Here is a 12,715-nt window from a genome sequence, read left to right on the forward strand (position 1 = left end):
GTCAATTTTTGTTCTTTGGATTAGATTATTATTTGCGTAGAAAGCAAATTGCAAAACGGTTATTATCATTGTTGTATTATTCAGATCGTTTTTGCTACTAAAATTAATCAACATAGCCTTTATTCTGTTAACAATCAATGTTAATAGTTGAAGGTTGGAATAACTTATCGATTCCATTTTTAAATAAATACAGGATGTCCCAGAACTCACGCCTAGCCGAAAAAGGGCGGATGCCGACAGCAATCAGGACGCCAAAAATGCAATTTGTTTTGTCCTGATGTGCATTAAAATTGAGAAATTGCTTAACGAAACTAACCAATCCCAGACGCTCAAGCACAAATAATATTAACGTTGCTAGGTTTCATAATTAAATCCTAAAAAGGAAAATTGATTTGGTCCACCACATTTTTATAACTGACATCTAATGTCAATTTGACAGATAAAAACCACACAATGACGGTTCTAAAATGAACCCTTTTATTACAACAAGATACAGAACAAGGCACATGATGTAATAGTTAAATCAAATGCTTGAACAAACCACCATTATTTTGGACCCACAGATGAGCTCTTCTAACCAAACTTTGACATGGTACGAGTGCCGGTGATCTGTAGCGAGAATTTTTTGTACAGAAGATTTTCCGATTTCTAACTGGCGTGCCACAGTTCAGATACTTTGCGTGGAGTGTTCATCAACTGCTTCCAAAACGGCTTCTTTATTTTCATCAGTTCTGGCCTGTCTCGGTGCTTCACCAACTTCGCGCCGATCTGTTAATAACTGATCAGTGTGTCCAGCCCGAGAAACAACACTAAGAATCGTTTTGTTGTCCGGATAATAATCACGACCTGGAAAACGTCCTCGGTACGTTCTTGCTGCTAATACTAATTTCGATAGCACTCTTCAAAAATAAGACGCATTTCGAGGCATTCTGCCGCCGAGTACTCCTGAACCGTTTTAGGATATTTGTTACCACCAAACACCAACTAGGAAACCAGCAAGCAAGGGAAACCAAAAGAAACGCCATTTCACACTCCACTTGGATTTTCACTTTCAGGTGTGTCTCTTGTCATTCAACTCTCGTCAACCAGTAGTCTTCAACCCTCTAGTCAATTTCTAAAGTACGCTAAGCCGTTTCTGCACACTAAGTTCAATATGAGTTAGATTTATTGAAGCCTGTCATTCTAACGTCAGTGAAATTTATAGTGGACCAGATTGTTCATACAAAATTCAAAGGAGAAAATTTAAACTGGTTTCTTAGCAACACGCCAGTGTATCCTCCAGACCATCTCCACGCGGCCTTGTGATTGGTCAACTTTGTCATGTCTTTTCTCAGTTTCTGTTGGAGCTGGAACTTTTTTTCAGCAATTTACACATTCACACCTTTTCCCGATATCCCCGGTTTTCGGCTAGGCATGAGTTCTGGGACACTCTGTATATTTACCGGGATGATCAGAAACGAGAGCAAACTAGTTTCTTATTTTAATATTTTGGCACAGAACACATAAAAATGTGTGAAATTTAAACATACGTTACAAAAAAATGACAATTTTTAATGACAACATCGACTAATTTTCTTAAACGGAAGCAAAAATAAAGCTAAATTTTATTTATATTTACATTGTAGACGGAATTTTGCATACTTACTTAACGTGTTAATAAACATTCTGAATAAATTTCGAATAAAAAGAGGGTTAAAATTGCATTATCATTAACGTTGAAATAGTTCAATTAAGATTGTGTATTCCTATTAGTGAACACTCTGTATATTTGCAAAATACGTATGTCGACCAGCAAAATACGAAAGTAAATATAAATTTGTTTACTAAGTAGTAGTTGCAACGAAAATATAAATATCAACTGCATTTTGGTTTTCTGAACTAGTTCTCAAAATGAATGATATAGTTAAGTCAATTTTTTCTTGGATCATTATTACTTTGTGTCTATTTTTTGTGAAACTTCTTTGGACACGGCGTTGGCTTTAATATTATTCGTGGGTATTACCGGGACCTCTTTCATTACCTTTTATTGGAAGTCCCGCTGTTCTATTTACCGGAGGAAAAGGTAAATTTTCGGAAATAAATTGCAGTAATAACACTCGTTTCTAGAACTTACTGAAGTTATGTTTTATTTTGTCAGACCGATATCGCTCAGTCTTTAGAATTTGGATTGGGTCCCAACTGAACATTTTTAGCATAAAAGCGAACGAAGCGGAGTATTTACTTAATAACTGTCTGCATAAAGAAAATATCATATTTTATCAATACGTTCAAGATTTTTTAACTTCTTTATTAACAATAAACAGTAATTTGAGCATCTCTTAAAACAATTTCTGAGGGTAAGTTTTTAGTCCATAAATGGCAACCACGTAGGAAAAACTTGAATCGAAGTTTTAACCAAAAAACATTAAATTCGTATTTCGAAAAACAAGTAAAAATGGCCAATAATCTGATGAAGGAAATGGAACTTGAGTATGGAGAATCAAACGATTTATTTTTTTTCCTTTGGGCTGCAACGCTCGATTTGATTTGTGGTAACAATTTTCAATATTTGGGTATAGATAGAAATTTTTTTTATTTAGATACAATCGCAGCGACGGATGTGGCAACGCCCCCATTAAAAAATGCAATGATTGTTCCATTTATTGCCAGGTAAAAATTTTTTAAAAGTCAAATCCTTCACATTTTGGATTCAGTTTGAAGTTGATGTCCATCCATTGTTGTTGTAGGACAGAAGAATTATTTATCGAGCGGGTTATGAATCCTCTGTATTATTTTAATTGGATTTGGCGATTAAGCTCAAAATACAAAGAACTGATTCATGCGAAGGATCTTTCCCGGCCAAACATAAGTTTTTCTTTTAGGCAATTCGGCGTCGCCAGATATCTTCAATAGGTCTTTGTGGTCAGTCATCTGAAGATCAATTTTTTAACTGTGTTTTAGATAACGCCGAGAATCACCTTAAAAATGACTTTATCTATCGTGCATTGAATGGAGATTACAACACGGAAGAACTTGAAGACGAAGTTGCTCTATTCGTTGTTGCAGGAAGCGAAACTTCAGCTCTTCTCACAGCAAATGTTCTTTTAGTTTTGAGCATTTATCCAGAAATTCAGGTTTAGACAAACCTCTTCAGTAGTGTTAGTTCTGTTTTTGCTTCCAGACAAAACTGTACTAAAAACTGTTTTGAACGACAGAGAACTCACTCTCGAGGACCTCAACAACTTAGACTAGTTGGATAGAGTTATTAAAGAAACCCTAAGGCTCTTGCCTCCAGTTCCATTCGTATCGCGCTACGTTAACAAAACTGTATCAATCGGTAAATTGTTTAATTTGTTCAACAAAAATGAAATTCGAACTGTTTTAGATGGTCAAGTTTATCCAGAAGGAAGCGCAGCAGTCATTTCAATCCGAGACATTCACATAAACCCAGAATATTGGTCCAATCCATCTAAATTTGATCCAGACAGGTTTTTGCCAGAAGAGGTTCAAAAGAGACCACGATGTGCATATTTGCCGTTTAGTGTTGGACCTAGAAACTGCATTGGTAATTAATAATATTAAGTGTCCAAATTTGTCTTGAAGAAGAGGTTGAAGGTTTTAAATATGCGATGATGAACACTAAAATTCTGTTGACAAAAATAATACAAAATTTTGAAGTTCTTCCAAGTCATTACAAGTCGTTGAGTGAAATTGAAATGGTTTTTCATCTCCTTCAGAAACCTAAGAATGGTTACCCATTTATGTTACATAAAAGGTAAACTTTTACTAAACTGTATTATCAAATAGGATTATAATAAATAACGATATCTTGTCCAAATCTATGAACTTATTTATTTTAGCACTGATAAGAACTTCTATAATTAGCCAATTATTTATGAATTCATACATTCAAAAGTGATTCATTTTATCACTAGACGAGCTATTGACCAAGACCATCGTGAGATAACAACACTTTTGCCTCGTGTTTCGTACTAAATTATTTCTTACTGTTTTACCCATATATTTCCATAATATACCAACCATTTCTGAGTCATCTTGAAGCCCAAAAAAAGAGACAAAAGAAACGAGATTTTCGTTACTACTCAGACGCATGCGTTGAAAAATGCATACGAATGCATATTAACGGAACAAATTTTTAGGCAAAGCAAACATCTACTTAAAAAACATAATGACAAATACATATAATGCATTCACGATTTTTTTAGACCGCGGCAAGCCATGGAAATCTAGTAACTTGGTTGGTAGTCAACCTTTGTGAGCTAAAGTTTCCTGAAAGTGATTGACATTCGTTCTGTCGATTGGAGTTGTCACCTTTTTTTGGTTATGAATTGTGTCTGAAACCTTTCCTCTGTTGCCAGTTTGAATCGAACATTCAGAACTTGATAATTTTATTGAATTTTTATCTAAAATTTTGAAATTATTTTTCAACAAAGGCAATATTAATCATAATGGAAGACATTACTGCTGGTACATTCCACTGGCAAAAAGTTTACCATTCTCAAGAAGTACTTCTGCCAGGTCTTGATTCTAGTCATAAAACCTTAAAAAAGTTTATTTGTTCGAATTAGCATTTGACCCAGGGTTTTATGTTATGGAATCTCACACTAAAAGCAAACTTTGGCGAATTTCGTTAACTAAAAAGTGCAACAATTTAGAATTTGAATTGTTTTTGTTTACATAAAGTCTTGTGATCGTTCACTTCTCTGTGTTTGTAACTCAGACTTAATAATTTTGAAAAGTGTTGTTCTCTGGGCATAAAATTCTAATTGTTGCCGCTTATCAGCCAAAAGTTTTCATCTTTGGTGTCCAAAACTTTGAAAACGGTTGCACGCCGCACCTAAAAATATTTTGAAAACAAACGTCTACGGGACTTCCTACCTCACAAGAATATTTGTGACACCTCAGATCATTTGCTCCAGTCTTAAGTCAGGCCGATCTTTTCGAAACTGCAAGAAGCACTTTTTAAAGGCAAATTTTGTTCGAAAACTAAATCACTTTAGGCATTTTATTGCAATATTTTGAAGATAATGCCTTTAAACTGTTACTTCCACGATTAAAAGGAAACACACGATTTTTCCGGTATCAGAAAAGTGGCAAACCTGCGTGCATGAAAGACACATGTCAGATGTGACAGTAAAAAAATTACCTTTGTCAGTCATTGTAGCCAACAAAAAGAAAAAAACATGGCCTACTCTGGTCTAAAAAGATCGTGAATGCATTATAACTTTGACCCGGACTCCAGTGGCAAGTGGTTTTGCAACCAAGATGAATTTTTTAGTTTTTATTTTTGAAAATGCAAAGTTTAAACTGGTTAAGTTATTTAAATCGCGCTGTATGTGTGTACCTTCTTCTTACATTTTGAATAATTATATTATACAAATTAAAAAGTCTTTGATTTACAAAAATTCTTTTCTTTTAATATGTTAGGCCAAGTATTAAATTCGAAATTTTCGTCTTTTTTTAGAAACGAATAACCTCTTTATCTAGATGATTTAGATTCAGAATTTTTGGATTTTTTTGATTAATACTGTTTAAATTTCGAAATTTTTGTACCATCTTATTGTTTCCAGAAAATTCTATTAGCTTTATGTTTTTTAATCAATGTCAAAATAGGAAATGAGTTTATGATTTGGACAAGTTAAAAGCAAACAAATAAAATCAAGCCCTATCACCACCAAAATTTATTATTATTATTATTATATTCAAATTTGTCAATACCATTTTCTTAACATCTTTTTCTTAACAAGATCCGGTAACCATTTAGAGATTTCTGAACAACATGAAAAACCATTTCAATTTCATCCAACGACTTGTACTGACCTGGAAGAACTTCGAAATTTTGTATTATTTTTGCCAACAAAACTTTAGTGCTCATCATCGCATATTTCAAACCTGCAACAACTCCTTTAAGACAAATTTTAAGATTTAATATTGTTACCAATGCAGTTTCTAGGTCCGACACTAAAAGGCAAATATGCACATCGTGGTCTCTTTTGAACTTCTTCTGGTAAAAATCTATCTGGGTCAAATCTGCATGGATCGGACCAGTATTCTGGATTTCTGTGAATTTCTCGGACTGAAATGATTGCAGCACTTCCTTCTGGATAAACTTGACCATCTAAAATAAATTGAATTTCTAATTTGTCGATCAAATTAAACAGTTTACCGATTGATACAGTTTTGTCTAAGTAGCGCGATACGAATGGAACTGGAGGCAAAAGTCTCATGGTTTCGTTGATGACTCGTTCCAAATAATCTAAATTGTTGAGGTTCTCGAGAGTGAGTTCTCTGTCGTTCAAAAGAGTCTCTTGTTCTTCGTACAGTTTTGTCTGCAAGCAAAATGAGCTAATAGCTATTAAAAAGGACTGTCCAAACCTGAACTTCTGGATAAATGCTCAGAACTAAAAGAACATTTGCTACGACAAGAGCTGAAGTTTCGCTTCCTGCAACAAAGAGAAATGCAACTTCGTCTTCAAGTTCCTCCTTGTTGTAATCTCCTTTCAAAGCACGTTCGACAAAACCATTTTTAGGCAATCCTCGATTTCACCTATAACACAGTTACAGAATTTGCCTTCTTTAGATTAATTTTTAGACCTGTTAAGGCACAAGATGATATCTGATGCTGTTGAATTATCTAAAAGAAAAAATTAATTGATTATTCCTCGTTTTTACAACAATCACACTTCTCTTATCTGAGGCTTGGAAAGATCTTTTGTATAAATCAGTTGTTTGGATTTTGAGCTTAATTTCCAAATCCAATTAAAATAATACAGTGGATTAAGTAACCGTTCGATACATAGTTCTTCGCTCCTACAACAATAGTAGCTATAGTTAATAAAAAAAAATGAAATTTAAAAAAAAATGATAAACAATCATCAATTTCTAATTCATTTTTGAATATATCAGTAGCATCTTTCGTTAGAAATTACTTACCTGACAATCAGTGGTAGAAACTTTGCATTTTCTTCTGGGAGTGTTGTCACATCCACGTCTCCGATCGTTTCTAAGTAAAAATAAAATCAATTTGTAACTAAATATTGAAAATTCTTACCACAAATCATATCAATCGTTGTAGTCCACAGGAAAAAAAATAAATCGAATGATTTTCCACACCGGAATTCCAATTCCTTCGTCATTTTATTGGCCACTTTTATTTGATTTTCAAAGTACGAATTTAGGATTTTTTGGTTAAAACTCCGATTCAAGGTTTTTCTGCGTGGTTGCCATTTATGAACTAAAAACTTACCATAAAAATTATTCTAAGAGAAGTTCAAATTACTGTTGGTTGTTAATAATGAAACAACAAAGTCGTCAAAGTATTGATAAAATAGAATATTTTCTTTATGTAAACAATTATTGAGTAAATACTCCGCTTCATTCGCTTTTATAGTAATGATGTTCAGTTGAGGCCCAATCCAAACTCTAAAGATTGAGTGGTATCGCTCCGACAATTTGAACATCGCTTCAAGGGGTCCTGGAAAAGAGGTTTTAACTGCAATTTATTTCACTAAAATTACCTTTTTCTCCGGCGAACAGAAGAACGGGACTTCCAATAAAAGGCAAAGAAAGAGGTCCCGGTAAAACCCAGGAATAGTAGTAAAGCCATCGCCGTGTCCATAGAAGTTTTACGAAAACTAGACACAAAGGAACGATTATCCAGGATAAATTTGACCGAATGATTTCATTCATTTTAAGAACTAGGAAACAAATCCACAATGCAGTACATATTTATAATTTTCTTTTCAGGTATAATTTGGCAAACAAGTTTCTAATGAATTCCATTTTTTGCTTCTCAATGTTATTACGTAATCATACTTGGTGTTTCAAAATAGATAAATGCAACAGTACATATTTAATATTGGACTGGAAAGTTCTAGGAGAACAACCTTTTAGATGACGAATTAGACATTTTTTTTTTGAATTTGAATATCGTTTGTCATGTTTTCGTGTCGCTTAAACGTAAGTTGAAAACTCGTTCCGCGAATATTAATTTAATCAAAGAAAAAAACTTGCACATCGCAACTTTAAGAGGTTTAATAATTTCAATCACTATTCCATATTCCATTCATTATTTTATTCACAAATAAAATTGCGTAAATTTTCAAATTTATTTTTTTATTTTCAATTTTAAAGTTACTCGAACTCGACGTGTTGTTTAGAAAAACATGTCTTGTATAATCGAGAATTTTCTATTGTTTTGTATGATACAGATGTTCCAGAACTCGCGCCTAGCCGAAAACCGGTGATATTGGAAAAAACTATGAATGTGTAAGTTGAAAAAAAATCCCAGCTCTAACTATCAAAGGTGACCTTGCTTCACAAATTTGTGGCAAATCTCAAAGGATGGGCTGCTATATACATACCTACATAGAAATCATCATAGCCAAGAGTCAAATTTAGCAAAACCAGTTCTCAAGGGTTTTTTATACAAAGTGTTTATAAATGTTTCTAGCATCAAGCGTGGCTTTGGAATTCCTGTCGTACACTATTTTGCCGCTTTGTTTTCATAGTGAATATAACTAAAAGGAAAATTATTTATAAAGTGATTTACTTCAACGACGTTTTAGTTACGGTTTTGTGCCCAAGTTGTCGATTTTCAGGTTTTAAACCACAACTAAAACAGTTTATTTCTCAAAACTTACTTTGCTTTCATGTTTGAGGTTAACTGCAAATGTCAGTTGACAAATCGAAACCCCCATTTGTAATGAGCGGCACATTTCTTTGACGTCTCATAGCCACCCTTGATGCTAGAAACATTTATAAACACGTTGTAGAACAGTCATTATGTGATTTTTATTTGTCACATTTGACACAAAAATGAATAGTGTTATGCAACAAAGATGCAACTCACAATAGTATTTCATACAACAAGTGGCTAAAATAGTGCTTTTTTACGCGTGGGCCGTTTATATGCACGAGCCGAAGGCGAAAAAGCCATACTTTTGACGTTAGTAAGGAGTGTCAAAAATGTTATTTTAGGTTATGGTCGTACAAAAAAAAATTGATGTCTTGTCACTTTTTTTAGCCACCAACGATTTCTAGGGAGATTTTTGTGAGAAAACAAATGTCAAATTAGTGACATTTCTGAAAATTACGCAGTTTTTTGGTTAAAAACGTCTCTTTAACAGCCTGTTGGATTGCAAATCTAAGGATTAAATAGTGAGAAGTGTCAATTAGACAACTAAACCTGTTAGATTTTATCACTAAAAAGTCACTATCAACGACGTTGCCGGTTGTAAAGTAGTGGGAGAGTGCGGTGTTGGTGTTTTTTTAAAAAAAAAACGAACTTTTGCTCTTCGCGTTATTAAATTGTCTAAAACTGTCACCATACGTTAAGCTTCATATGGAACTAAAATTCTTAAAGCTAGCAGTCCAACGAACGTGCTACATTAGTGTTGCTGAAATTTTGCACTATAGAATTGGTAAAAATACGACTTGAATAGCAATGATTTCCGTTTTAAGACGGCAGCGGCTGGATTTTTGTTGCGTAACACTATTCAAATAATAATTGTTTTTTGATTTACGAAAATTTGGATTTATGTTGCTCATTTCACGCAGAATTTCACAGTGAATCCAAATCTGTGTTCAAAACTTTGGTAAGGCAACCAATAACGAAGTTATGGGCAATTAACTACAACGCATATAAAGTGTTAAATAAAAAAAATACTAGAAATAAGTTGCTATTTTGAAGTAAATGCTGTTTTATGCTCTACGCCATTGGTGTTCAAAACAACCTGACCGGATGTAGGGGAATTAGGATTACTTGCCCGTTTAGTGCTTTTTCTAAGACTGGATTTGCTGTACTTGACTTGAAATTAGAAGTTTGAAAATAACCTATTTTGATAGTTATCTTGTTTATTTGTGAAGCAAATCTGTTTTAAGACGTATTTCACGCAGTGTTTTGCGCAAAATCCAAATCTGTTTTCAAAATTCCAGTACAACCAGTATTACCTGAGGTGGAGCAAATTCAAATTTTGTATAGTCGCCAGTAAATTCTTATCAAGTTTATCTATTTTTGTGTTATAAATGAAGTTTTTGATTGCGCTTATGGAAAAATGATAAAGCGCTAGCTGTCGGTTTAGCGAAATTTGTTTATTCATTTTTTTGGGGTTTTGGGAGTTTTTACAAATTCAACGGTTGGAAATCTAACAAAAGTCGATAAATCATTAATAAATGGTGGTACAAAACGATTGCTTACTTACAGTTTCAATTCCTGTCTAACGGGCTGATTTCATGTTGTCATTTATCATGTCATGTTGTCATGTTAACGCAAATGAGTGACGCAACGCAACTTTGCTACACCGATTTGCAATCCCACTGCGTCAAAATTTACAACCTAATTTCATGTTCGAAATTTGCAGTGGCGCAACGACATTGCAAGTGCGGAACTTTAGCCACATCATTTTTGAGTCGGTCACGTGACATCAGACAAATTAAATGTGCAAAGGGTTGTGTTAAAAAATAAAGGCGTTTTATTAGAATGGAAAACAAGTCGTAAGTACATTTAATAACTCAAGAATATTTTCAATAATCATTATTCATAATAATATCTGGCCATTTTAGAACGAAAACCAGATAAAAAAATTTTACTAATTTCGCAAGCGGAATATTTGGAATTTAAAAAAAGAAGAAAGAATTAGATCATGTTATGTTGTGTTTATTGTTCCTAAATGGTTTAATTACACGTTATGAAAATATCTGTTCAGTCATTTATTTTATCAAAACATGAATATTAAGATGTACGTTTGTTTGCTTACATGTTAAGTAGATCATAATAGTGTTGATACAAATAATTCGTAATAACACAGTAACTCTTTCATAATAGCATAGTTACCATCAATCTATAATATTTAATGTATTTACGAAAATGAAAGCAACTCCGAAGCCCAAAATTAAAATCAATTTGAAAATCAAAACATTCGGAAAACCAGACCCATGTCGGGTTAGTCCAAATCTGTAGAAGGCCTGTTTCACCGATGGATACTCTTCTGCTGCTGGAAAACGAATATAATCAGGTGAAACGGCAACCAAAGCGTTGGTAACTTCCTGAATGGCGTGGGATATCGCAAATTGTGAAATTTGGCCACTGCTACCAACTAACCACTGGTAGGAACCTGTGGCATAAAACTGGAGGGCCACATATAGTTTATGGATCGGTGTTAGATGCGGATAACGTCCCTTCTTGGTGTTTTTCACTAAAACCGGTGAAATAACCTCTAAAACAGAGTTAAAAACACCCATCGTCAGTCTCGTCCGTTGAAAAAGAAGCCGTTCACTTATCTCTTCGATTTTAAACGCTTCTCTGGGCACACGTTCCTCGTCGCCATCACTATCGAACTTGTCGAGCACCAGCCATTTTTCGAAGTGACAATTAAGCAAATGTTGCGCCACCGGACTGACGTGGCGCTAAATTTTAATGCAATTTGCAGCAGTCTAGCGTCTTGAAATTAGGCGCAACTTTGCTGCACTCGTTTTGCGCCATCTCCATGGTTACGTCGCAACTTGCGTTACTGCAAATCGTCTTGAAATCAGCCCGTAAGAGTGTTAAATATTGCTGTTTTAAATAATAATAGCAATGAAAAAATTCAATCGGAATGTAAAAGAGCTTTCCGATGACGTATTCGCGCCAGTTCAAGATGCCTGCTTCTATTGGATGAAAACTTTGTAGCAAACCTGTTAATTTTAGTAACCTTGGGCGTAACCGACGTGATATCAATCAAAGTAGATTAACTAACCTCAAATTTAGAAGTTTCTAATGCATTTCGTCTTTTTTCCTGTCATAAATTGCCACAATTTTTGGTCTTGTCATGTAAAAAACAGGTAAAATCAAATATTTTTCAGGCACATTTGTTAACAGGCCAGTGTTACCAACCTCAAAGTAGGATTTCTTCCTAATTGTTAAAAAAATTGATGTCGCTTGGTTTTTTCCTCCGCATAAATTGCCATAATTGGATTTAATAACATAAAAAGAAGTATTTTTCAAGCATCACATGTTAACTCGCGTACTTGTTAACACGTCAGTGTTGCCAACGCAAAAAATAAGTTATTTTCCTCTTTATTAAAAGTCCCTACATAAAGCCAACCTCAAATTCAAAGGCTACAGAAGTGATATAAATTTAAAGTAGATTAACTAACCTTAAATTTAGGAGTTTTTCTTGTGGAAAAAGCAGAAAAAAGTGTCACCAACCCCAAAATAGAATACGTTTCTAATTATTCAAAAACCCGTAATGAAACTTAACAGTGATTGGCTAGTTAGAAGACTGCTGGAGGAATAATTAATTTTGTGGTGTCTCATTGGTTTAAATTTATATAATTTAATAACAATTGAATATTAATTGAGCATGTATTAAAACAGGAGTTTTGGACGGATGTCTTAAGTCTTATTATGCTATTTTTCTAAATTTGCCAATAAAATCTAATTTTTATACTAAAAACTGTTAACGCATTCGATGCGGAAACAGTTTGTTACCTCACTCAAAACGATTGCGGAAATAGTTCTGTTATCATAGCAAATGAGGAAAAAGAATTTTTTTTTAAACAATTTGTGTAGATGTAGGGAACATCTAAAGAGAAAATAATTGAGAAACTCAGAAGAGGGTTTTAACGTTAATAGAAATAATTTATTACTTATTTAATGATTTTTTGTGAATTCTTAAGAAGAGATTTTATATTTTCAGAAAATAAAAGGAAAAATCAAATTTTTATTATCTATTTT

At 33.6% G+C, this 12,715-nt stretch overlaps 2 protein-coding genes across 2 annotated transcripts; one reads left to right on the plus strand and one right to left on the minus strand.

The window, feature by feature from the left end:
* Positions 1 to 1,890: 1,890 nt before the first annotated feature.
* Positions 1,891 to 3,864, plus strand: LOC148166023 (cytochrome P450 4C1-like). The gene is made up of 12 exons (XM_088049502.1): positions 1,891 to 1,972; positions 2,034 to 2,062; positions 2,107 to 2,302; positions 2,349 to 2,531; positions 2,580 to 2,649; positions 2,727 to 2,820; positions 2,862 to 3,113; positions 3,161 to 3,168; positions 3,240 to 3,316; positions 3,365 to 3,544; positions 3,595 to 3,754; positions 3,840 to 3,864. Exons 1-12 carry the CDS (start codon positions 1,891 to 1,893, stop codon positions 3,862 to 3,864), a joined length of 1,356 nt encoding a protein of 451 aa, XP_087905628.1.
* A 2,552-nt stretch (positions 3,865 to 6,416) lies between these two features.
* On the minus strand, positions 6,417 to 7,689 carry LOC148166024 (cytochrome P450 4C1-like). The gene is made up of 7 exons (XM_088049503.1): positions 7,518 to 7,689; positions 7,280 to 7,474; positions 7,052 to 7,234; positions 6,934 to 7,003; positions 6,684 to 6,810; positions 6,572 to 6,634; positions 6,417 to 6,497 (listed from the first exon to the last, which is right to left on the minus strand). Exons 1-7 carry the CDS (start codon positions 7,687 to 7,689, stop codon positions 6,417 to 6,419), a joined length of 891 nt encoding a protein of 296 aa, XP_087905629.1.
* Positions 7,690 to 12,715: the final 5,026 nt, after the last annotated feature.

This window comes from Gnatocerus cornutus, unplaced genomic scaffold (genome assembly GCF_029298725.1).
Source record: "Gnatocerus cornutus isolate USDA-ARS CGAHR unplaced genomic scaffold, icGnaCorn1.1 ctg00000033.1, whole genome shotgun sequence".
Lineage (NCBI taxonomy): Eukaryota > Metazoa > Arthropoda > Insecta > Coleoptera > Tenebrionidae > Gnatocerus > Gnatocerus cornutus.

Coding starts and splice junctions, on each gene's coding strand:
- LOC148166023 (XM_088049502.1), top strand. CDS start 1,891: ATGAATGATATAGTTAAGTCAATTTTTTCTTGGATCATTATTACTTTG. Junction 1,973..2,033: donor GAAACTTCTTTGGACACGGC/GTTGGCTTTAAT, acceptor TTTTATTGGAAG/TCCCGCTGTTCTATTTACCG. Junction 2,532..2,579: donor AACGCTCGATTTGATTTGTG/GTAACAATTTTC, acceptor TTTTTTATTTAG/ATACAATCGCAGCGACGGAT.
- LOC148166024 (XM_088049503.1), bottom strand. CDS start 7,689: ATGAATGAAATCATTCGGTCAAATTTATCCTGGATAATCGTTCCTTTG. Junction 7,475..7,517: donor TCTGTTCGCCGGAGAAAAAG/GTAATTTTAGTG, acceptor CCTCTTTTCCAG/GACCCCTTGAAGCGATGTTC. Junction 6,811..6,933: donor TTTCTACCACTGATTGTCAG/GTAAGTAATTTC, acceptor CTATTGTTGTAG/GAGCGAAGAACTATGTATCG.